The sequence below is a fragment of the Choristoneura fumiferana genome, chromosome 13 (genome assembly GCF_025370935.1).
Source record: "Choristoneura fumiferana chromosome 13, NRCan_CFum_1, whole genome shotgun sequence".
NCBI classification, from domain to species: domain Eukaryota; kingdom Metazoa; phylum Arthropoda; class Insecta; order Lepidoptera; family Tortricidae; genus Choristoneura; species Choristoneura fumiferana.
In genome coordinates this window covers 12,784,815-12,812,243 of record NC_133484.1, presented here as the reverse complement: position 1 = coordinate 12,812,243, position 27,429 = coordinate 12,784,815, and the positions used below count along the sequence as shown (strand labels likewise).

General features: G+C 36.9%; 1 protein-coding gene and 1 long non-coding RNA gene across 5 annotated transcripts in view; one reads left to right on the top strand and one right to left on the bottom strand.

The window, feature by feature from the left end:
- LOC141434086 (homeotic protein ultrabithorax) overlaps positions 1 to 27,429 on the bottom strand; it is a 152,575-nt gene that overhangs the window by 100,831 nt on the left and 24,315 nt on the right. Inside the window, exon 2 of one of the 2 annotated variants that reach the window (XM_074096371.1) lies at positions 76 to 87. The exons of the other annotated variant lie outside the window; for it this stretch is intronic. Within the exon in view, the coding sequence (XP_073952472.1) occupies positions 76 to 87 (12 nt within the window). The remainder of the gene's footprint in view (positions 1 to 75; positions 88 to 27,429) is intronic. 2 annotated transcript variants of the gene reach the window in all.
- The window catches only part of LOC141434091 (uncharacterized), a 65,555-nt gene that overhangs the window by 21,338 nt on the left and 16,788 nt on the right, over positions 1 to 27,429 (top strand). For 2 of the 3 annotated variants that reach the window (XR_012452008.1, XR_012452009.1), the window contains exon 4: positions 2,223 to 2,413. The exons of the other annotated variant lie outside the window; for it this stretch is intronic. This is a non-coding gene — a long non-coding RNA (uncharacterized lncRNA). The remainder of the gene's footprint in view (positions 1 to 2,222; positions 2,414 to 27,429) is intronic. 3 annotated transcript variants of the gene reach the window in all.

The following is a 27,429-nucleotide window of genomic DNA, read 5'->3' as shown; positions in this document are numbered from 1 at the left end:
ATAACACTGATCGTGATAAATTTGACTTACGTTTATGTTATGTATGTTAGGTGAAAAGAATTGGCCGATTCATACTTAAGTCCATACCTGAAACAACAGAAAAGAAAATAATAAGTTAATTGTCACGAATAAATGTTTCATTCAACGTAATTATTCAATTATTAAATTATAACATGGCTGATTGTCAGACAATTCATATTTTAAAAACACTAGTACTAGATGTTCATCAGAAATAAAAATACATACACCATATAATTAAATAGGTAGGTATCGCAGGTAGGTTAGGTACACTAAGAAATGGATACCCATTATGTAACAGGACAGAGAACTGGCTTTTTACTTACTCTCCTGGGGGATAATGCCCGGGCATTACAAACTAGTTGAGTAATAAATAAATTAGATAAAACAGAAATTAAAATTGTGAATGAAAACAATAGCAAAACGCTTTTTGTGGGTGTCGGTTTTTATCTACTATCCAAACTCAAAACACAACTTTATACCCAAAAGGATAATAAATGAAACGCTGAATAGTTATCCATAGATTGGAAACAAACCGCCTAAAGCGTATATCGCGACAGATTAAACATCGGGAGGCAAAATGAACGCGCGATAATTTAGCAGACGACCCCCGCGTATTAGCTGTATCCAACTAATGTCGATATTGTCGATATTCGGCTTTCGCCCTCCGATATTCGGCTTTCGGCCTTTGGTATTCGGCCCTCGGCGGCCGTATTTACGACGAGCCGCGCGCATTAGACTGTCCGTTCGTAGGTAAATTAGCACAGATGCTCCGTTACACTGATTCATTCCAAATTGGCTTTTCAGCGTGAAAAACGGAGGCAATACCGATCCGGTAAATAGCATTTTAAAAGTGTTTCTATTCGCCTTTTTTTTAGTTGCGGCGCGGACTAATTTGCAATTAACTACGTCAGAGCTCGTTAAGGCTCTCAGATTGCTTCCTCTCATAGCTAGTCAAAAAAGAGTGTCCTTAATTTATAATTTGAATCTCGATAAGCTACTATACCTTTCACAATTCCGACCAACAAATGTTTTTCGAGAGACAAACAACTGTACCATATTTTATTTTTTTATATGAACCTGAATTATGAGGCATTATGAAACTCCTCTAATCCTCTTTAACTTCTTTGCATATGTATCGCTAAGATCTTTTAAAGTGCACAAATTTTTTTAATGCGATTTTTACCAGTCAAGTAATTTTTCACCGAAGGTAGATCTATTTTTTTTCAAAGTTGCACCCATTTCAAGCCGGGGGCCGGGGCAGTTCGCTAGTTACTAATATTTTACAGTTAGTCGATTTTTTTTTTTTGTAACAACAAATCATATTTCTAAAGATTCTACTTTGAAAACCAAACAGACGGAAAGACTGACAGTTACATTCACATATTTAAAAATACTTATCATAGACGCCATATTTTGCTGCGTACCCAAACAAATACAGCTATAAGCTACGAGCATATCCCTATATATCGGTACGGTATCGCATGTATCGATTTTGTATCGCTCTTCGGTGTCTGTGTCTACTACGTGATTTAGAGCCACAGTTGAGATGTTTTTGAGTTGTTATAAATGCTTATAAGCGCGATAAAAACTTAGCCTAACTCATTATGAATGCGGTGGTAACCTGTCAATAGGTTCGATTTGAAGTTTTAGAGACTTATCCCCTGTTTCACCACCCATTGATTAAATTTATTTGACGGATAAAAGTGATGCCGTCTTTATTTGTTTTGTTCAAATAGACTGAGCCGACATCACATTTATTCGTCAAATAAAATTAATCAATGGGTGGTGAAACAGCCCCTTAGTCCCTTATTCATGTTTGTCTCTATCTGTCACTTTGACATGTGGTTTTGCCAGAGATAGATATAACATAATTTAGTTTGAACAAGTTCACATTTTTTATGAGTAAGCGCGATAGCTTTTTAATCCGTAAAGATAAAAATTTACTTTGACAATACAAGCAAAGTCGTAGTTTATTTTTTTAATACTGGCAATTCCATAATCATGATGTCCAATAATAATATAATAATAGCTAGGTCTTAAGCATGTTGTTTTCTTAGGTAATTTGAATATTTAACGATGGCTTTTATTAATACGCATTCTATGGACGAGATTTATTTCCTACAACCCTAATTTTCTAACAAGAAGTCGACACCTCACGGTGTGTAATATAAAAAAAAACTTATTTCCATATTTGATTGCAGATGAACAAGTGCGACTAATAAATCGCATGTACAATTAAACAGCGTGTAATGGTGTCGAGGCGTCGAGATCGCTGGTAGCGGGAACGCCTCGATGGATATCGCTGACTTAACGCATGCTAGGCGATAGAGCCGCCGCGAGCAATCCGGCGACCGGACCCGAAGTGGTTTATAAGCTGTTGCTCGCTAGATTGGTATGAACGCTAAGTAAATATTCATATGTGAAAAGTAATCTAGGGCCTCAGGTTATATTATAATAAACTATTTCACTCGTACATATACTGGGTGGGCCCTGTAACAGGAGCAAAAAATTAAAACACAGGTTCTGCTACTCAAATGAAAATAATTAGTTCTGCAACTTTCAAAAATTAAGTCATTTATCATTATGATTACTCTAAACAAATTAAATGGTATTTTCAATGTACTCCATCCAATAGCCTAAATGACATCGCCTGTCATCTAACAAAATGAAGGATCTCGCAATACATTTCTTGTCCAATTAAACTTTAAACTACATATAATAAAAATCACAATACAAATTATTTTCAAAAGTTTTAGAACTAAATTAGCTCAAGATGAAGAGTAGAAGCTGTGGTTTAATTTTTTGCTCCTGTTACAGGGCCCACCTTGTATAAGGTGTCTTTAAATTCTTACGGTCGAGATCGTTTGACTCGTTTGACGGAACACCTCTGTAAATGTTTTTCAGGACTTTTCAATTGAGTTTAAAACAAATGTTTCCATACATTGATCGGTGTTCAAAGTGTACCGCATCCCAGGTTGATTCCATTCAAAATTCCAATTAAAACTGAAAAATTCCGTAGGTATCGAAATAATTTTCAAGCAACCGGCAAAAAACCGGTCTGTTTTCGTCCGCTTTGCCGATGGCTATCACGTACGGCCCGCCTTAGCGCGTGCTGGTTTCGCGATAAAGAATGGTTGTCTGTGAATTTGCCTGAGTTATTAAGTACTAAGTGCCTGTTTCAAATTGGTCGTATAATCTGATTTGTTCAACAAGCCCCGTACTTATGAAGTAAGTTTAAGTTAGCGAGAATCATTAGAGCATCGTAATACGAAAGTAGGCTCGCGGTCGCCGAGTTAAGGATATTCATCTAGTCACTATAGGGTAAGTTCTGAGGTTAAGTGCTTATTTAGGAACTGAAGTTCATATGCTACTTTACTCACTCAAACTTAATCTTTAGGTGCTTAGAGTAAACTTCGTTACCTACTTAGTTGTCATTATTAAGTACCTAGTACCTACTAATTTTTAAAAGAGGTAAGTATTCTTTTTCTCATTCACGCTCGTATCTTTAAGGTGGATACGTACGTTGGTTAATATTGATTGATCAAAAGCTCTTATTTCCACCACCGACTTTTTCGGCACATGAATCGTTCAGTATGCAGCAGACCTATGAAATTCGAATAAGCCTGTTTTAATACATTATGCATTATGTTTGTATAACTTGAAATCATATATTAAATTATATAAATCACAATTCAAACGTGACAACGCAGCGACCAGAGGGATATTGCGGTTGTACGTTATTTTTAATGAACTGCAAATGATAGTCCGCGAAATGCACAAATGTTGCAATTTCCAATAATGAACCGGATAAATTATCTTTAGTATAAATAATCCGTGCCAAAGGGTGGTTCGATGCGCCGGCACTGCAAATCACCCCCACCACCCACCACCGCAGGCTGTCGACGGTAAATAAAGTTCACGTTTTAACAATAAAATGCATTTTCCGCAAATGCTCCCACTGAATTATTGTTCGGGCTTTACGAGTTTAAAATTATTATGAGCACGTGAAATTTTCGATCTCGATAAAGCACTATTTTTGATACAATTACGCGTCAATTATTAGTTATTTTACAGGCATAAATAACCCAAACCTTCATTATTACCTCACGAGATGCGAGAGTACCTACTTACTAGCATTCACATTACAGTTAAGGGTGGGTACTTTTTTTACAGATTTACCAAATACAAACCCCACGAAACCGCATCCGGCACCCCAAAAATAACACGTCACGTACCGACCCTAAAAATACTTATAAAACATTTCCCGGAGGAAAAACAATGTTTTATTACCAACAAAAATAGATCATATGGCGAGTTGATGGAGAACCAATAGCGAGCGAGCCCCAGCACAGATGGCGCCACGAACGCCGAGATAGCACAAATATGAATTACGGCCTTCGATATTTGTCACTTGAATTATAACTCCCGGCGGATTCCCGGATGGACGGAATTGCCACCTCGTTTGTCGCATGATCTACTTTTTTCTACCAGTCCGATATTTCAAGCCTTATCCGTGTTTTGCTGAGTAACGCGATGTTACTGTCCGGAACAACCGATTTCGTGTTCTAATTTCAAATGGCCAAAGCTACCTTGGCCGTCCTATTTCGTGGCATGACAACGATTGCTATTTCTCGTGACGAATTACTCTGGTCTAAATTTAAACAAGAACCTTCATAATCGATAAGCAGAAGAGGTTTGGCAATGAAAAAAGACAAGGCTTTTGCTTAGTTGTTGGTTCTTGTTGGTAAAAAAAACCCGTTAAATCGCTTTATAATGACGTTTACTCTCCGAAAAACAGCAATACTGGCTCATTTTATCCCCATACAAACAGCCGATAGCCTCCGTGCAGAGGCAGTTAGTAAATAAACCTTATAATATCGGACAGTAACACGGAGGAAACCAATTTGGGAGGTATTTGTAAGTGTCAAATATGTTTGTGCGCACCTATTTATTGCGAGCATCCCTCACGTACGAGTAAATAACGGAGACAGCAATAAAGTGAAAAGAGATACCCGAAAAGTACGGAGAACTGGGCCTTAAACGCGGAGCGGAACTAACTCAAAATGATCCTTTACATTTATTCTATAGAGTCGAGTTTGGGTCTTCTTTCCATCGAATAAACTCTTCAGTGTTAAGGCGGGTGTATACAAGTGGAAAACTCGGTGCGCCACGTGCGAATGATTCATGATCGTCCCTTAATTAAAGAAGATTTTAATTGTATCGGATGTCTGTGAAAGCGAAAATAATGCACTCCTAAATTGGGGTTGGAATTCGGAAATTTATACTTGTGACTCGGTAGAAATATTGCTTTGCGTGTTTTGCCTGCGGATCCAATCTGATGGGTGGCGGGCCTCCGCTAGGTATTTCGTATAGGAAGTGGATTAAATTTCAAACGTGTATACAAACTTTTGTAGAAATATATTAGGTAGGTACTCAGGGGTCCTCGTTACGAATATTGTCCAAATAAATCAAACATACGCAGCATTAAACAAACGACCATAAATAATAACCTAACCAACAAAAAGTTGTAAAACCCCCGACTTTGTCACTTCAAAGTTCAATATCTCAAAAACGGCTGAACCGGTTTTGATAAAACATATCTAAGAACCATCGCTAGAAACCTGCTTTCAAATAAAAAAAGCTGCATACTAATCGCTCCACCCGTTTAAGAGCTACGGTGCCACAGACAGACAGACAGACACACACACACAGACACACATAGCGGTCAAACTTATAACACCCTTCTTTTTGCGTCGGGGGTTAAAAAATAAGTAATAAAATGGCGTCCTGACATATATTCTAAAAGTAACAGCTATAGGATGTTTATAATAAAGCACCTACCCGGTTATACTCGTAAGCTTCAGTAAATTTTAGAAAAGCCTCATTTTACGTGACTTAAACCACCCTAAATCCAGTAAATTCATTTCCTTTATATAAAGCCAAGCTGCCGCCGACTTCAATATCTTTCTTAATTACAAAAGCCTTTGTTCAACGTATCTGATCTATGTAAACAGTCGGGGCGAATGTTTTAAATGGCAACCCAACAAATACGTTCCAGTTGAGGCGAATAAGCAAAACTCCTTAATGAAAGAATACCTAAAGGGTTGCCAGATTAAGTTTAGCACCGGCGACAGTATTTAATTGCTTCTGTTAATTGCATTAAGTTTACGCTCTTGCACCTAGCTTTTTCAAAGTTTAGATCATTCCAAAAAAACCATATGCATAAATAAAATTATTGTTTAGGATATTACGATAATAGGAAGACCGGACGACCTCTCGTCCTGTTCTCGGGTCATGGATGTTTAGTATTTATTTAAGTGTATTTTAGTGTGTATGTATATAAGTACGTTTATACATTGCCTAGACTCTATACGTTACATTCTTACCTACATAAGATATACATGTATTTTTTCAACTGTAAAGCCCTGCACACTTTAAAAAAAATTGCAACCTTACTTCAAAATTTTAAAACTGGACACTGATTCGTTAAATTTTACATTTGAAACTCGCGTTCGACAAATTCACACCGACTCATGCATTGCATTCAAATTTCGTACACCACTCATCCGGGCCGTTTCGGCGATGAATTTCCGAGTCGAAACCGATGACGGAAGCAGTGTAACGACCCTGTTAAGCTGAGCGTACTTCATTTGGCGAACAATGGCGCCGGTCCCAACGCCACGACACTGGATAAATTGAGTGGGGCCTTAACTCGCTCCGGCCCGCAGAAAATTGGGTGAAATCGATTTAAATATCTCGAATGTGACGGCTTATCTCGATCGCAGAAGTTAACCTACACTGACCTAGTGTGGGAGCTTTGAATTTATTAGGTGCTTCTAAATTTGAATATTTTTTTAACGGGATTCATAGAAATTATAGAACGAATATCATAGAGCGGTCACTCAGTAGGTTACGTTGCTATACTTCGTCAGTCCAGATGATATCACTACCTTTATCGTTCTCTGTGAAAAAAAAACCCTAGTGGGTCACTAAACAAATGCAGCGATGGAATATATTGTTTATGTATGTAACAGAATGAGTAATTCTGATAGACTGAGGATTTGTAAATACCTACACTTAACATTCGCATGCCGCAACATGAAACAGCAGTTTTTAACAACACTACCACTAAGTATGTTATCTTCGTGAATCCAAGGAACACTTTACGAAATAGGTATCTTTTGTAATTTTCCCAAACCGTATTTTAACGAACCAACTATAAGGACAATCAAGAAGTGCCAATTAAGAAAGTGTGGATCTTAGTCCGGTCGATCTAGATAGCCTGGGCTGGGGATACACTCCTAAAGGACTGTCCCTTCCCGGCCCAACACGCGAACTGATACATCTAAGGGTTTAGTTCACCTCACCTAATTAAAGGACCGTCTATAATAACAACATGCTTTATTTTCAGTCATATATAAAAAGTCTTCTTTTAAGATTATAGTCAGCAGCTGCACTAGTCTTATCTGAGAAGGGACTAGTATAACAAGCTTGTTAGGTTGTTACATTTGCTTTACAAGTTGTCAGGTCTTTGAGAAAAAGAAACACAGGGCGCTTAAAGTTAGCTATATAAAGTGCAATACTCCACCTTACCTTACTCGGTCTACTTAATATTTACTAGGTCATTGGTTTTATTGAAACAATGCCCTAAGCATCACATTTAAAAGTAACTTTACAGTTTAGCCTCGTTTTGTGTCAGTAGTCAGCATACAGGGTAGTTTTTTACAACAATTATCATAAGTACCTGGGCTAATGAGCTTTGCTCGGGCTAAAACTCTTTAATAAGCGTTTTCCCAGAGATAAGACCAAGCTAGATCGATTTGTCATCTTAAATACTTAAATAAAATATCGAATAATTCAATATCATGGGACAATTGACACCAATTGACTTAGTCCCAAACTACCTAAGCAAAACTTATACCTACTATGGGTACTAGCCAACAGATAAACGTACTTTATAGAGATAAATACATACGTCAATAGATCCAAGGACCCGAGAACAAAGATGCGTTTTATTCATAGAAAAATCTGCCCCGACCGAGAATCGAACCCGGGACCTCAAGCTTCGTAGTCAGGTTCTCTATCCACTTGGGTATATCCGGTCGTCAAACTAAAAAAAAATTCAAACAAAGTCAAATTGGGCATATCGCTATAATTTCAATACGACATTCAGTGTTCATTTTGCATGATACAAATCGCAGTTCTTACCCGGCTCTACAAATTATCAATCAGGAATAAATCGCATCACCAATTTTGCGACCCCCAAAGACCCCAAAGCAAGTGGAGCCTGCTTAACTCAATCTAATAGAATCACCTCGGATTGCTTTCCGATATTTACCGAATTTTCCCCTCGTGTCGAGATTTGGAAACGGTACCGGGAATAGGCGTGTACCGGTAAACGGTAATGGTTCGTCGGGTCGCGGGTACATAAGCTATCTAATTAACAAGTGCTACGTGTTGGTTTATCATTCATTCGGTTTCTAACTTTCGTACAAGGTTATTCCCACCTGTTACCATCAATTTGATATCAGTGGTAACAGGTGGGATTTTTTTCCCACCTGTTACCACTGGTAACTAATAATGGGAATAAAAATTCTCATCTGTTACCACTAAACTAATTGGTGGTAACAACTGGGATTTTTTTCCCCAGTAGTTACCACCAATTTCTTTAGTGGGTATGAGATGGGGAAAAAAACAATTAGTTACCATCACTTTCATTTTAATTTTCAGCAGTTTATTGTCAACATATTAAAAAAGGTTCTATTCTATTCAATATTTATGGAGTTATTTTATCTTATCGCTTTAGTGGTAACTCCTGGGATTTTTTTCCCAGTTACCACTGAGTACTTTAGTGGTAAAAGATGGGAAAAAAACCCACTAGTAAGAATTGGTGATAACAGGTGGGAATAATCCTTCGTACATCGTAGTAGGTGGGTACTAATAAAATTCCCTTCGTAGGTCATCTTATATTAAAGATGAAGATTTGTTGATTTACTTTAGATCGTCTTTCGAATTGTGTACAGCGTAGTAACTTTAGTTTCCGCGATTGTTATCGTTAAATAGAAGGTCCGCCATTCCTTCCCCTTCAAAAATATAAAAGCAAAACAAAACACACCATATAGTTGTCACGATAATATCCGAGACGCCTTAAATAAATAAAGAGAATAATTGAATTGTGCACAGTAAGTTTATTGGACTGATCATGCGCAAATATTTATTGATGGGGACGGTAGATAGGGTCACAATTTATTGTAAAGCAAAAACAGTCGTAGGTAAGTTGACAAGATGACGTCGGTAGCAATCAGACAAATTGGCTCCATCCGAGCCCTCTAACCGAATTAATATACGTAGGTTTTCTCAGGGAAACCACTTCGATAGGAAAATATGGGGAAGGAGAAAGTAGCTTATAGGGCTGTCGCTCCTGATTATTTATCGGAGGCTAGCCAATCGATTGAGATGACTAGAACTTTAATATTTATTATTTGCAAACATTACGTTTTCTGCTTGAGAACAAGTGAATACTTACGATAAAGAGGGATTTTTTAAAGTAGGAATGTACGAAAAGAAGCTCGACAGATGCTGTTCCTTCTTTAAGACACGTCGTTCCCCTATATGTGTGTGAATAAATATTGTACAAATCCACCTACAGAAGCTGTAGCTACGGGAAAGAATCGCGTTTTTGTCTCATTCCGGGTAAACGATGCTTAAGAAATTTATTACGGGATGAATTGAGTATTAGATGTACAGTGTTTCATTCTGAACTTATTGCATGGATTGCTAAGAATGTAATCGTTAGTAGGACAATTTTTTACGTAGTAATCGTCCTGTCAACTGTAAGCATGAAGATATTGTAGTTGAACTATCGAGCATCAGGTAAACAAACAATATCAGCTTTTTAACTTCACGTCGTAGCTTTATATAAGCGTACATTAAATATACAAGGCCCATAAACAACACCCACTTTAGAACTCCTGATGCTCCGGAAAAACTGATTATCTAATTAGAAGAAAGCCTCCGTTCTTAAATGCGGGCTAATCACAAATTAATGAGAGCTTGTACCCTGGTGTCGCAGCGCGATGATAATACCTCCCTGCTGCGCTAAGAACCTCATCAATTATGGGGCTACCCCCGTCGAGCCCTAGAGGCCATGCACCCCTTCGTGATAAGCTAGTCGCTACAGAAATTACCCCCCAATCGAACAAAAACTCTATTTAAAGACAGTCATGTTCGAGACAAAAATTCGGATATGAGGTCGCTAATACTCTGTTTCAAAGACTCAAAAGGTTTTGGATGTAATGGTTTTCGTATACCAAACTCCATGAGTTTAAGCTTTTGACCGCCGTGGTCAGACACCCAATGTCCAGCCACTATCGCCGTAATCTGATATTTAAGACAAAATGTCATATAGTTTCGGTGTGGGTGGCGATACGGACACGTACGAATGTAAACGTTTTGGCGGTTAAAAGGTTAAAATACTTTTTCGTATTGATTGGAGACACAAATGGTCTTATCTGATGACATCATTAGATACTTTTCTGAAGAATCTTACTTGAGACGACCCAATACTTAAATGTAGTTCTAGACATATCCAAAATGCACTCATTTATATATGCAGTCGGTTAACAATTTGCCAAATAGGTACCTATAGGCGTCGGGAAAACGTGCGGGTAATAAATGGCCCTTAAACAGTTGTGCGGCACCTAACGTTTCCGTTCCGAAGCCGCACTTTGATTTGTTGTTCCGTTCCGCTAAGTTACGTCTATGCTACGGGATTCGGATACACCATATGGTAAGGGTTTAGGTTGAGACAGTTTTAGATGTTGTCGAAGGACGTTTACCCTGAAACATTTACATAGAGCTCTCACTTCTTTTGTCGTTAAAGTCAACAATCAGGGCATATAACATAACACTGAACTTGGTTCTTAGTTCTAACAGCTAAACCGCCAAAAAAACAACAAGCAGAATATTATTTAGCAATGTACAATTTGAATGAGATCGTCCTAAACGGGGTCTTTGTTGTTATGCCATGAATATAAATCGTGATAAATTCCAGGCGGGCGCGGGGCGCGGGCGGGGCGGACCAGCCTCAAGGGCTTTTCTTAAAAATAACTTTTGTCAGGGCAATTCGGAGGAGCCCCGCGATTTATGGAAAGGTGGTGTCACCCCGGTAATTAGTTTTTAACTAGTTCTGATAAGGGTCCGCTGTGTTTTATGCGCGAACAGCAATAATTTAAGTAATGTCCCGCAGTAAGGATGAGTTAAATTTACAACTTGCAACATCTGCGGTGCGGCCGAGCCGCAACTATCCGTGCGGTCGCAACACAAACACAACGGACGCTTTCATAAAGCATTCGTCAAAACAAAAGCGTTTCGGAACAATTGTTCTAGAATGTCACAATATTGTTTTTTTTTTCATATTTCACGCGTTAGCGGGCCGTCATATCGCAAAGGCATATGATTTACGCCGGAGCGCGAAAAAAAGAAAGTTCTTCGAAGAAACTTCTTTTATTCCCGGAGAAAGTTGCGTAAAAAACTGGAGGCGCTTAGAAAAAAGCAATTTTCTAGCTCAGGTGTGTAAGATGTTCTTTATCTAACTTTGCATCCGAACCGCTTTGTTTATGACAGCACATTTTTTCGAAGTTTTGAACATTTTATTACGCTGTACCATGAAAACGTACCGTGGAGCGCTTTTTATTGCCGACGCAGTTACGCACCTTTTAAAAAGCCGACATAGCATAAAAGCACATGGCGTTTTATGAATATTGCACAACGAAACAAAACTGCTACCTGTCTTTTGTGTTTTTGTTTACCGTTACGTAACAGTAGTATTCAGAAAATTCTACTAACAATCGTCGTGAAGTAAAAAAACATGTCTCGAAAGCACCCTTTTAATGAACACCGAAAATATAATTTAAAATACTCTTTATGCCCGCTATAATGTAGCCAAGTGGGCCAAAAAATTGCTGTCACCGTCTGGCGTACTGCATTAGCATGAAGGGTGTGAGGAAGGAGGCTTTATCAGGAGGGCCTTTCCTGAGGGAGGGCCAAATAATGCGATATTGCTCGTTTGTGCGAGCTCCTATTTATCTATTAAAAAACGCAAGATTTACGCCTGAGTATAGAAAAGTTTTGCGAGTTTATGTTGTTCCGCCGCTCGGAGCTCATATAAAAGATTGATGCGTGTTATTTTAGTCCTGTTCGGTGTATATTGGTGAAGTTTTTTTATGCTGTCAGGCCAGTACGTCACAGTTTTAAGAGTTTGTTATAAATTATTACCAGTTTTATGCGTTTTACTTTACAATATTTGGAATGATATTTATAGCAAATATACAAATATTAATTATTAAATTACATATCTGATGCAGTTTTTGAGGTTTGTTTAGATGTAATTTAACAAAAACAAATAATTTGACACCTTAATATAAAAAACATTCAATAAAAAAATTATAACTACGCTGTAAGAATTGAAATTAAATTGCTATAAATCGATTTAGACCGTCGATACCACGAACCTAAACGCTTACGTAAATTCTATTAAAACCGCTCCATTTTATCATAAAGACGTTAGTATTACAAAAGGAACGTGTTGTCAGATCCTGGTCGGTCACGACGCGGCGTGAGCGCCTGCTCGAGTTGCGCGCTTCATGTTAGGGCTGCGTCCGCGCAGACTGACAGACTAAGCAGATCAAGATATATCCATATTTTGGGAACATTCTATGTAAATTAATAAATATCATGGGCCACTTGACACCAATTAACGTTGGCCCAAACTAAGCAAAGCTTGTACTAGGTAAATATGATAAATACATACTTAAATATACATATTAAACATACAAAATATTCGTAATTCTTATTATTCGTAAAAATATTTGCCCCGGCCGGGGATCGAACCCGGGCGGGACCTCAAGCTTCGTAGCCAGGTTCTCTAACGTCTTGGCCATCCGGTCGACAAATTGGGAATAATTAGATATTTATGTACGCGTTAATTATAATGATCGAGTTAAACCAATTAGATACCTATTTAATTGCAGAGTTACTTTACAAAAGTTTTCTGCTGAATAATTAATATAATTATCACTCCCTGTCAATGTTACTGTCACCTGTCACTGCACTACACACCATCTATAAATCGCCCAATATTTTCGATGATTTAGGGTATGGAATAATTTCCTTTAAAATAACAAATAATTTTGAAAAAAATGTTCTATTCATTAGGACAATTTTGCCAGCGACTGCTTTAAAAAGTTCTAGTCATGGTTTGGTTAAAGAAGACTGGTAGGTACGGGTGTGAATTCAATGAGATAAAATAAGTTTTGTAATAACTAATTTGTCATTTTAATAATTTTTCGACTGTACTTGCATGGCCATCCAAATTCCAAACTATATATTCGTACCAAGATTCTACTCAACCGGATACAATGAAAAGGACAGAAATGGTATGCATTTTTTTTATTTAGGTACTTACTATGATATGAATTTACACGATACACACAGGGCTTCTATGTCTCCTACTGGCTCATGTCATATTTCTATGATTTTTTGTAGTCGGTAAATTTTTTGTAGCACCCTGGAAAATGCCTTTAGGCTCAAACGTGGCTTTTCGTATTGTGTAAAACCAAAACTGCTAGATAATTAGGTAGCAGGACGACGTCAAAAAGGTCAAGGAGTAATTGGAACCTTTCTAGCAATTGACTTATGGCTTTGTTATTGGCTAATTTGAAACTCTTGGATTAAATAAAAAATGCACCTCTTACACACAAACATTAATAAGTCAACGGCTTGTATAAACAAATATAGCAAGTTGTAAAAATACAATAGGTTGAACAACCTCCACTTTGATAGACCTAGTGGTCTCACCAATTAAGTCGGTATACATAAATATAATAGATAGGAATTATTGTAGCCCAGTGATGATGTTTATTATCAACCGGGAATATTGGCTCGGCTGGATACTAAATCCTCGAACACGATACTGTGGTATTATCTGCCATTATTTGTCACCCAGTGAACAATGCGTACCTACTAGATTTTGTCAACAATTTGACTTAACTACCGGTTTGGGAAAAATATTGCAGGACACAAGGTCCTTTGGGCGCGGTGGGATACTAGTTAATGGTGCAAAAGGATAGTAATTTTTTGGCGTTTGCGTAATTATCTTCTCCGTTCCTGAAAGTGTTCTCTTGAAATCGTTCATTAATACATAAGTAATTGTTTTCGTTAAAATTATTCCAAGCTTTCATTTATTTTTGACGTGTACAATATATTCGTAGCATTAGTTCAAATCTTGCAAGTTATTTGGTTCCCTTTAATTGGTCAGATTTGAACTGAGTGACAATGCAAGTAAAATCAACAAAATGTAGTGAGCAATAATAAAATCTCGTGTTAAATATGTTTTTTCCTAAAATAAGTGTGAAAAAAAAAACGAGTCGGTCGTCAATTTTGATTAAATTATAGTTCAAGTGTAACCAACTTGACAAAGACAGTTTTCAAACTTTTAAAAGTTTCTATTTGAATTTTACCGTACTTCAATTAGAACCTGTAACACCTTTAGCTATCAATAAAATAAAAATGAATAAGTACAAGTTTTGGTTATATAAACCTGAGATTTGGCGGTTGGGTTGACATTGATTATCGTTGCAGTACCTAAATTGATGCAACTCATTATAAATGTATCTACACACACAAGTAAATTTGTATAAACTAGGCACTCCCCAACTTCTAACGCAGCGTCCAAACTTAATACTCCCAAAATTTCCCACGACCCAATTCCGAAAACTAAAACGCAACTCAACTTGTAAAGATCACTAAGAGGTACTGCACTCCGCCAGCTACCTAATAAATAATATCAGCATGAGTTAAGACCACCTAGAGAGGGAGGAGGGACTTGTTTACTGCGGAACAGCGCCGTATTGTGGCCACCTACGCCATACATTTTCCTTAGCAAATTGCTCAGCCGGTTGTCTAATAATCCTTAATGAACTGAGATTCGCGTATGCCTAATTGGAATTTATCATTTTAGTAAATATTTATTGGGGAATTGTTTCTTTACTGCGTTATGTAGTCTACATACAGTTCATTATATTTTACGTTACTTTTCCTGTGTTGATCCATTAATTAACCAATATAACATTTTGAGCTTGAAAATTTAATTTTGACAAATCAAATAATTATTTGCCTAGATATAAATGTGGGAAAAAATAGATTTAAATAAAAATGGCATTTTTTTACCTGAATTAGATGTTTAAAGCATTGACTTTCCCTAGTAAAAGAGACGAAATCCGTATTACGGAACTAAACTTGAACAAAATAGCAACTCATCTCACATCCTGATCATATTATGTACCTAACCCCATAACTTATCAAACCACGCCAGACTCCATTAGCTCTTACCAGCCAGCAGGGTTTTATCGAAAGGGAAACGTTCCACTACCTGCAATCAAAACAAAACAAGCATTAAACAACATCATAACAGCTTCACTACCATTTCATAACCAACAAGTAGGTTGAACCGATTAGCCAAGTTTCCAATTGAACTAATAAATCTGACTTTCAAATTGAATAAAACTACGCCCCTTAATTATATAATAGTGCTTAATTATCACATTTAAATAATGCAACGCTAATAGATTCCTGCGCACGCGACTAGCGCCATTCACAAAACTTTGTTGTCCATTAATAGCTCATTTGAATACAATCTAGACACGTCAATGTTCTCTAGATGTTCTAGAACGTGTTATTATGTCGTTCGAGATCACTCGTGTACATAGTTCAGAATAGGCGCCCTAGTATAGACAGTCGAATGGTTATGACAGTTTAAATTAACGCTTGGAATAATTAGGTTGCTCTCAGTTCATTTAACGGGTCAAGGATTAAATTAAGTCGCCTAGGAGTGAATGAGCGGATTTTGGATGGATTTATTGATATCTATTTTGGGATCGAATATCGTAACGCTGGAGATAAATTTGTCAATAGGTGTAGTGTATTGGAAAATTTGGAAAAGCACCAAAATGTTCGCTAATATTAAATTTGTTACAATGACTAAAAATAACAACAGGTGGCACACACGAAGAATTAAAATTATGCTGTCTAGTTTGTAATATTTCATGAATTAATCTGAGAATCGAAATTTGAGTTGAAACTGTAGGTAATCAAATAATTATAATTTAGTTGAAGTAAAATGCGTTTCAATCGCTCCATAAAATGTTAACACGCTTAAGTGAAATTAAAAAGTAGGAGTTTATTTTTTCTTATTTAAAATATTGCTAATATGAAATTAAACTCAGCTGTGGCCCATCGTTCACATGCGAGCTAGCGTCACGTAAACATAAAGTTCGAACTTTGGCACACTACCATAAATCAAGGGGCGTTATACGCCATGTTTCACGAGCTTGCACCAACTCCCTCTCTCTAATACACTTCGGAATCGCACCATCCCGCTCTAACTCTGAGCCGGAGCTATGCGCGGGGTATGAAGACGGGGTAACTGTCTAGCCGTGACGTATTACCCGACTGGTCAGGTCAGTACGTTGCTTTATGGTGTTAAATGTTGTCCTTTTCTACGTAAAACAAAACGAATGAGACAAAAATTGTTTTATATTGTATTAATAAACAACCTTGAAAATTATGAACGAAACTGAGCTAGTGATTCGATGGCGAATATCGATAACGATATCGTCGTGAGTACTAATTAGTTGTCAGTCGATGCCGCTATTATGTGTGTCGAGTAGATGCTTAATGCAAATCGTTAGTTCGATTCTGGAATAGACAATGCGATCACAAGTTTATGAGACCACCCACAGATCCGCGTGTGTTTTAAGTGGGGTCGCTATTCGCTATCACACACTAAGGTATATTCTTACGTTCGCAATTACTATGGAAAGAACGTTTCATTTGCGGTTGTAACTGTGTTCCATTCGAATTAAAATATGAATGGTTTCCAAAAATTGTAAGAGGTCATTGTACCAAAAATTGTGTTTTGGTGAAATATTATTAATTCAAGTCATGGACTTTACGAAAGAACTTAGCAATGCGTGTCTAAAAAATAGAAAATAATTTATATTTTTTAATACAATACCTAAATAATATAATAAACAATGTTTTTTTTTCACTTTATGTTAGCAATTACATTCCTATTGGGAATAAGAAAAAAAAATTGTACGATTATCCCGTCTTAGATAGCTGTGAATGTTGAACTCGAACTGTAACTAAAAATCCGAACCTCTGCAGAGGTGCTCCAATGGTGGTAAGTACGTGATTAGACTTCCAATTAATTCAAGCGCCAATAAATATAACGCGCATTTCGTACCTCTTGGGTATAGAACACCGGGGTTATTAAATGATGATTAATTTCGAACCAGATTTAAACAAAATCGACGTCAATATAGTTTAAAAAAAGTCTAGACGAAAGAAAATCTACAACAAGAACAGTAATCAGGTATCTGTGTGATGTGTCTTCGGATTAAAACAAACGAATTCAAAGGATTTTGTATTCTTATTTGTATGTACTAATTCGTCGGCTGTTAAAAGTATGGCGTCCTTGTTGGACACCTCATTGGCTGGCCATAAATAAGCGCGTTATCTCTCGATATCAACGAGCCTCACTCCACGACCTACCCCAGCCCTAATGAATTACACAATGAACTCTCATCTAAATACAGAAAAAAGCTTTTAAAGGCATATATCAAAAATACCCACAAAAGCCTACTAAGACAGGACCCACAGATTTATTACACTCCCTTTGTTAAATCACGTAATCTCCACGTGGAGCGATATAAAAGGTATACGATATACCTACCTAAATGAAAATGAATGTAGTTACTCATTCTGTTGCCTACCTATTTACATTGTGTCCGGGAATAAATTTGGCTCTGTTTAAAAGTAATCTATTCTTAAAATTACCCGTTAAATCACATTAGGACAGATAACACGTTGTTTGGGGTATGTGGTCCACACAAAAAATGTTTGTCGGTTCAGGAGGATGAGATTTGTTACCTTCGGGGTGGTACCTCCGTCAGTATTAAGTGGACTTGAATTCTAAAGCCCAGTTCACGGAATCAAAATACGTAAACCTGGATCGAAAGAAATGTATCGTTATTTTTTTTTGCATTATCCATTGCACAATTCGACTGGTAATAAAATATTTGCGCGATAAATCAGTGCTATTGCTATCGCTTGCTACGTACCTACGTGGGTGAGTATCGAATGTAAATTAATTGATGAGTATTTATTGACCGCGTTTCGGACATCGATACGTCGCCTCGTGTCGTGCCAGAGGGCCATTTTCGGCAGTTTCCGGGTCTATCTGCGTATATTACGGCAGGTATGTTTGTTTGCCTAATTTATATGCGTGACGGACCCTTTTTATTGGAAAACAAAACAGCTGCGCGGATTAGCATTTTTGACAAGGCGTAATAAATCAGCGATTTCTACATTAGGCACCCGTAAAAGTAAGCAATAGTGTAGTACCTACGGCAGCTTTATATAGTTCTGTTAGCATCTATCATTATTTATTTGTCCACCTTGCATTAGGTTACTATAACAAAATATTGCACAAATAAAGTCATTAGTTAGTAGTTATTAACCGTATTAATTAATACTGTCCCGTATAACTCATGTCTTAAATCTAGTTTAGCCCGAAACAGTCGAGCTAAACTCGAATTAAGACGTGAGTTATCCGGGCGGTACAGTACCTATCAATTAAATACGAGTATGAGTGAGTCTCACAGTACAGAAGAATAATAGTTTTTTTTTCACGTACCTGTAGGTAGGTGTATAAATTTCCATTAAAACTGAAAAATCATATCGACATTCTAAATTAACCGAATTCACATCTCGCAGGTATACTAATGCAATAAAATAATAAAAGGCCGCGAGGCAACAAATATTAGTGATGCGCCGTAACTCTTGCCTACACGGGACGATAAAACGAAAGAAAAGAACTGACCCGGAGCGATAACTCACCAGCAGATCTGTAAGATGCTGACTCGATCGCAGACGAGTTGGGAAGTGCACGAGACTTATGGAAATCTCTGGTGAAGGTAAGGCATGATAAATGTGATGTGATGTGACATTTAACCATATTTATTTGATAAACTGAAAACAGCAGTTTGCAGCATAATTACTATTACTATTAAAGACTACTATAATTTTACTTCGAACTAGGTAAGACCTTAATATTTACGCCGTTGGTGGCCTATTGGTTTGACCAATGGCCTCTCAAGCAGAAGATCGTGGGTTCAAACCCCAGCTCGCACTTCTTTAAGCTTTTCGAAATTCATCTGCGAAATTACATTTGAAATTTACCATGAGCAAATACGGTGAAGGAAAACATCATGATGAAACCTGCACAGACCTGCGAAGCAAATCAATAGTGTGTGTATGGTGTGTATATTATAAGCCTATTTCCAATGTATGCCATACGATTAAATAAGTCCATGTAAGTTCCCAATCCGCACAAGGCCCGCGTCGAAACTACGGAGGTACCGCCCAAGCACGCTCATTCTGAGAGGAGGCCTGTGCCCTTTAGTAGGACGAATATAGGCTGAGAAGATGATAATATATCTACTGCTTATATGTAGAACTTAAATTCTATTTACGGTTCTACCAACATAAATTAATTCGCTTTTAACAATCTAATACTTATACCAATTTTGTTTAAACTTCTAACAATGATGCATTTCGTTTGCGTTATAGTACCTAATCACATTAAATCGAACATACAAATTACATAAATAAAACAGAAACATTACTCAGCGGCACAAAATTTGGCTCACGCTACATACAAAATTAGAAAATTACCTATTACTGCATATTTGAGGGCCAGATTTTTTGCCGCTCAGTATACTTACAAAACATTTTAACTCTTAGTTATAACGCACTAGGTATGAATTAGTCCATCTATATAATAAACAAATTTGTAATACTTGTAAATAATGGATTAAGTTACAATTTTAGGATTATCGATACGTGACGCAGCGATTAGCGCAGCACTAGAGCGCTCTCGGGTGCGAGCCTACAAATCATACAGATAGCATCTTCTACAAATTTGAATCGGATCTTATTTATGATTTGCCTTTTTCACGGCTACGTTTTGGGGAAAATTCGCATATAAATCACTGATAAATGGTTATTGGGCTTTGTACCTAATTCCGACATTGTTATTATTGCTGCTCATTCGCAAAAACATAGAACCTCATTAGATACATGATAATATAAAGCTCACTCTAAAGAATGTCTCATTGGAAAAAAACGTCTACTAATCCAATTAGCCGCAGAAAATGGTATCGTATCGGAAAATCAGAATGTTTCCCACGGCATTCACTTCATTATTCGTAACAACATAATAATCATAACAAAAGCATGTACAAACCACCGTACTTGGTTAAACAGCAATCGCATAAACAAACCCCAACAATAAAGCCAAATAAACGCTCGAGCACGCCATCCAATCGCACCTTGAATCGCACATAAAAAGCCCATGAACACCGGTTGAATTGAATAGAGCGCTACTCAACAGGAGCATCCGAATATTGCATTCCCCACTGTATTCGGCCGGGTAATATCGAGCACGAGAGTAGAGTTCGTTAGTGCCCATAAAATCGCTTACGAGCTGCCGAAGAGCCCTCTTCAATAAACGTGCCATAAAAGTTCGGTTACTCGGCGCTAGATGGCGACAGTAGTGGCCACTTGAAGCCGTTGAGGCGATTTTACTGCCATCTATGGAGCTTTTTAAGTGTTTAGACTGAGTGAAAGAGATAGTGCAAGAGCTTCTCGCTTCGGCGGGATCGGTGTGAAGTTTGACTGTGAGTGTTCGAATGCTACGCGAGAGCTGAATTTTTTACGTCGTAGTTTTTTTATTAACTTTTTTGTTGGTATTGGAACCACAAAATGTTTTGGTTTTGGATTCGAATTTAATTATTTCCTTTGCTGCAAAGCCGTCTGTACTGTTACCAGAGGTTATTGAATTACAGAAGCAACACATTTGATGCAATTTTATTGTGCTACCTCTTAGGCGTTGATAATTGTATTTATTATAAAACTGTAAAAGCATTTAATGAAGTTATGTTTAAAAGCAATATAGAAGACGGATTCGTTTCATTGCGAAGTTTCATCTTCTATTTTGTATCATCAAGCCTTTACATTTGCAGACCGCAAATTGCGGTAAAACTTAACAATTGAGTGGCGATCTTTTAAATATTAAAATCAAACGTGGACGATTGGGCTCTATCGAATAATCCTAGACTTTTTATTCTCACACAATTTTCACGCGATTATACGATTCCTTACGATCCCGCGTTTCACGGGCATTAGGCCTGGGGCACACACGCGGTGGTCTCATTAGACTCGTGTGATACTGCTGCTCTCATGGCGATTACGCAGCTGCGCGGGGATCACGACTCCGCGATTTGCTGCTAAACGATGGTCAACTGCGGGGCGGCTATTGGTCACGTAGCGTCATCCATTGCAGACAACGATAGACGAATTTGACTGAAGCATGCTTATGCATTTTAAAAGTCAACGTTGCATATATATACCTAGGTCTGAAGTTTCCAGTGTACCTTTTTGACACACAACTTATCAGACACGTAACGTATAATCGAAACGTTTCTGGAAAATTCTGGGAAAAACTGCCAGTATAACTGGCTCTTCTATCATTTGAGACTTTCACGAATGCGTTCGAGACATTAATTTATTGAGCAAAAAAAATATAATTCTTAAGAGCTCAACATGCTTACGCAATCATTTTCAAATTTTGAATGTGCCCTACCAAGACTTCATTAAATATACCTTACGTTACGTTGTACCTATCACCCAACCCAACATTTAAATATAACTATTTAGAATTCAACTCTTTAATATTAAATTTAACCATGCTCACCAAGGCGCGACGCAAGTCGATGCGGCATAATTCAGTGAGCGAATACGTCAAATATGTAGAAACTCGTCGTGATTTCTCAAAGTCTCAGTGTGAACTAATCCTAATTATCTAACATAGAGTACCTTTACTCGATAAAGTAGTATAATAGAATAACTAGACTTCTAACAGCGGGAAGCAGAGACGTCGATTGTTATGTAATCGTTTTTTACTTTTCTGTTTTAACCTACTGAAAACTGTTCTAAGTAGAGATGAACCAGTGCGATATTTTCCCTTAACAGTGACATTACAGTGTATTTTTATGATAGGACTCTTTTATAGATTTGTGTATTATATTATTTAACACAATTTATTGTAGCTTCCACTATCTATTTAAATTTTAAACTCACTTTTTGTCTGTCCATGACTGAATGCTTCCCTCATCCACTCAAAGGTTGACTGGTAGAGATCCCTTAAAGGGATAAGTTCGCCGTTGTACATTATATTTCATTGTTTGTCAATTGTGTTTGTTTACTTATTTTGTACAATAAAGAGTTTACATACATACGTACATACATATATTACAAGTGTAGGTTGACACATAGCAAAATGTTGGAAACCTGTATCTAAATGCTATCATAATATCATAGCCTTTAAGTACCTAACACAGAACTACTTGGTATTTTCAAGGCAATTTAAAATTGATAAAACCACGAATCGTGCTTTCGTAAGTTCATTAGCATTATAAATGAGCAAATCATAAAATTTTGCATTAACCATTAATTAGGATTAAAATTGAACTAGGAAGAATAATAGAGCCTACATTACCTAACCGAGAGTGATCATTAATCAGCCAAATTCTAAGTCGATAATTTATAGACAAAAAACAAAACCGATACGAAGCATGTTCACAGAATAAATCTCAATAAAATTGATCTCATCTTAAATAACATCATCCCGGTCGGAGTTTGTGAGGTGTAGCGTCAGCAGAGCAATGACCCACTCATACAGTCTAAAACTTAGCTGGCCATTAAAAGACGAAACTGAGACCAGTTGTCAGTTTTAGGGTTTTGTACCCAAAGGGTAAAAACGGAAACCCTATTACTAAGACTTCGCTGTCCTTCCGTCCGTCCATCCGTCTGTCACCAGGCTGTAGGTATCTCATGAACCGTGATAGCTAGACAGTTGAAATTTTCAGAGACTATGTACCTATAACTGTGGCCTATAACAACAAATACTAAAAACACAACGATTAGCAACGCATCTGCAATCCCCCTGGTGTTGCAGGTGTCTATGGGCGGTAGTGATCTCTTTCCATCAGGAGCCTCAATTGCTCGTTTGCCATCGAGTCAAATAAAAAGAAAAAAAAACAGAATAAAATATTTAAGGGGGGCTCCCATAGAACAAACGTGATTTTTTTACCATTTTTTGCTCGATACTAATAACGGCAACAGGTAAACGCTTGAAATATTTACAGAATATTTAGACGTAAATTCACTTTAAAAATAAATAATTAAATTAGACTAAAATAAATATTTTAGGGGGGCTCCCATACAAAAAACGTTTTTTTTTTGCTAATGTCTAATGTTGTATAGATAATGGTACGGAACCCTTCGTGCGCGAGTGTGACTCGCACTTGGCCGCTTTTTTTGGATAAATACCTATAATAACTTCTATGAAATAATCTTTATATTTCTATATTTGTGCCTAGCTACATAGACGATGCATGGGTTTCTTTATAGCATAACATATAACCCTCCTGATGTTTTCCATCCAAAGTCAAAGTCACTATTATGAATTATTATTATTTAAGCAATAATGTTGATGGATACAAAATTGTTCCTACATCATACAGATATTTTTTTCTGGACTTGATTGTAGAGTTGCGATTGCAGAAATACTGCAATTCCTAGAAGTTTAGTAGTTAGTACAATTAATATTTTGTGCTTTTTCTACTGACTATTGTCGATGTAGTTAATCTCAGTTTGGCAACTTCTAAATTTACTATTATACTGATCTATTAAAACGTCATTCTAGATTAGTATGGATCATTATTTGTACTCTTTTCTTTTAATCTGATTAACTTAAGTCACTACACTATCAATTGCCTTGCAATGACAAGGTTTCATTGTATTGCAGAGAGTCTACAATGTTGATTATCGCATGACGTTATGGATAAAGCCTTTACACAAAATGACTACCCACTACCTATTTTACTAAGTGATAATTAGTACTATCTATACTTACCAATGGTTAACTGGTTTATTTATAAGCTCTATTTGTCACGAAGATGAATGTGATTTGGTCAAGTACTTGGTAACATTTATAACTAAATATTTTACTTGTTTTCCCTTCCCACCCGAAGATTAATATGTTACGACCTACAATGAATATTGCAAAAACTATGAGTTTTTTAGAGTTTTAGGATATTTTTTCATGGCTTTTTCTATTTGCTCCTATAGCTGAATTGACTTCATTTCTTGACATTTAATAAGGTTCAAGTAGACTCGAAGCGTCATAACGCTTTACACTCTTCGTTCAGTGTTTAACCTGAGTGTCATTGCGTGAATGACTGAATGTGCTGGTTGTCTACTGTGTTCACATACTTTGAGTTTGAGAATTTGGGTGTCTACAAAAATACACTGACCAAGTGTCACAGTGTACACATTGAGAATAAGTACTGCGTTTGTCATAAGCTAATAGAGCATAGAGTTAGGCATTTAAATCTATTTTGAAAAAAAAAATAAAGAGTTAAATAATAATTATTATTATTTATTTATTTATTCTAAAAAAGGTGCATAATTTTAGTTACATTACTAATTTGCAGATTGATCGCATCATTCACAGAAAAAATTAAAAAACAATTATATCCCAATACAAATCTTGATACGACCATTTGGGTACCTTTCTGCGGACGTTACACGGCCCGAACAGGTTTCCAGCCCAGGTATACATACTAAACGTATTGTTATCTCTCGTAGGCATACCTCAGATTGTTTTGCATTTAATTATTTATAAAGTGTACATAAATGCAGCTGATTTACGAACTGCCAATGCCTTTTAATTTGAGCCGGAGCGTGTTTGACAAATCGCTGATTATGATTACCCAAGATAAACGGTATACGTCGACTTCGCTCATTATATAGATCATTTGCTCAACGCACTAGAATAAAACTTGTATGTTGTTGTTGAAGCATTGACTTACCGATAATATTAAAAATATATTAGTACCATACAAATGATAGTGTTTATAGCTTTTATAACCTAGTAGCGTTAACTATCGGGGTGTTTTACTTGAAAATGACCTTTAAAATAAATTACTATTAAACGATGGCAATTTGATCGCTCTTCGAACCATATGCGGAGGTTATAAATAACATAATGAGTTCAATTATCCGCCATCTTTAAAATGCAGTTGGGCGTTCGTGGAGGGAAAGCATGCGATTGTTGAAGAAGCGAAATAAGAAGTAATAACTATGTCACATTTCATTTGTGTGTCGGATTGATCAAGTTAACTTACAATTTATTTTATAGTGGTAATTAATTACTTAATCACTAGTATTGTATTGTATTCTATAACTCTTTCTTCCACATAAAAGTAACAGGTTAAATTGTGAAACCGATATACAGAGGCGAAGTTATGTCATAATAGGATATCTTCCAGTTAACCTTTAAACGATTGACTCCTGGATCTTCTGTACCTCCAAAGAAACTGGAGTAGATACACTCACATATAGTTCATGGTTCATAGTTCTCATAATGGTCATAATAGGTACGCCTACCTATAGGATGCTATTTGATATTGAAAACTACCGTCGAAAATAAAAATAACTTGATATTTAAGACTACCCTGTGATAAACTTCAAAAATAACTTTTAGTTAAAAATAATACCAACTATAGTGGAAACGAAATTATGCAAAAATCTGATTGTTATTAGGTATTACTGGTACGCATTTCCGGCCTCATAGAGATATAAAAGTTAAGAGCCATTTAAAGCATAGCTAAAAGCCAGCATGAAACGGCGTTTGGAACTTGTCGTAATCCCTACTAATATTATAATTGCGAAAGTAACTCTGTCTGTCTGTCTGTTACGCTTGCACGTCGAAACCACTAAACCGATTTTTATGAAATTTGGTATATAGGTAGTTTGAACCCCAAGGATCAACATAGGATACCTTTTATTCCGCTAGAGGGCGCCACCGCGCGATAGCCTAGATCCGCGCAGACGAAATCGCGGGCATAAGCTAGTAATATATAAGTGGGATACATTATTAAAAAAGTTACCCTACACAATTAAAATTCATCACTGCCGGATAAGACAGGTACCCCCATATTAATTAATCGTCTAATAATACGATGTAAGTCAAAACCTCGAACAATGAAATTCCCTCATGTTTCTTTATCTTCAGTATCTTACACGCAAGCAGACAGGCAGACAGACAGCAATATTTTGCACAATTATGCAGATAGTGATCTTCATGTAACAAAGTCGAAGCCTCTTTAGCCCGCATGTGACGCAGCGCATGCAACCTAGTTTAATCTGAGTTATTAACAACTTGAAATAAATCACATCCTGTAGTTACAATTGCAAATTACCGTCTTAAGCTATTACAGTCGCCCTCTACTGACTATTGGAGTACATTACATTGTCACGTTTTGATTACATTCAAATATGTTTAATAAAATTGTAAAAATATTTGAGGAATACATTTATATAAATATAGGTAAGTATAGTCAGCAGCAAATGTAGAATAGCGATTATGGTACTCAAACCTACACATCCTCTATTTCATACGTAGTAGAGTTGTGTGTAGAGTCATGTGGGGTAGGCGTACGCAGTAGGTAAGTGTACACAATCACATACATTTCTGACTGAAATATATGGGATTGGGATTGCGTACACTTCTTTAGCCTCATGGCTCTAGATCATTTTGAGCACCACAGCAAATCATCCACTCCTGCTGTTGACCGTACCTACTACTTAATAACAGCTAAAGAGGTAAACTTTGTTCGTTTTTTCTTCGTGTTTTTGAAGGCGTACCTAATATCTGAAACGTTTGAGGTGATTTCAAATAACATTTTAGTAATAAAAAGCTATGTATCATCTAGTCTAGGCTATATTTTAGGCCTGGGAAAGTGTAAAGTTGCAGCCTGACGCAGACGCAGCCAAAGTTGCAAACAACGGCTAGCTCAAAATAACCCTGTAAAAAATCCTACCAGTTTTCATTGCTATTGGTTTTATAAATTAAATGTTCAAAGTAACCTTCAACAGAGTCTTTCCCTGACAGGTGTATAAAACCGCAGCACAAAATTAAAGTTCTACCTACCTCAAGCATTTTGAAACATGTTAAACACGTCAAAGAGTCAAGTATCGAGGTGGTCCGATGCGGGATGCTCGCCTCGCGGGGCGTCGGCCACACTAACTCATTTTGTATCGTTGTTTATTGAAAATTAATTGTGTGAAAACACCACCCTGTATGTTATCAGCAACTGTAAATACCAGTGCGCCTGCACGGAGGATATTAAAGTCTTAACAATTTACTATGAATAGTTC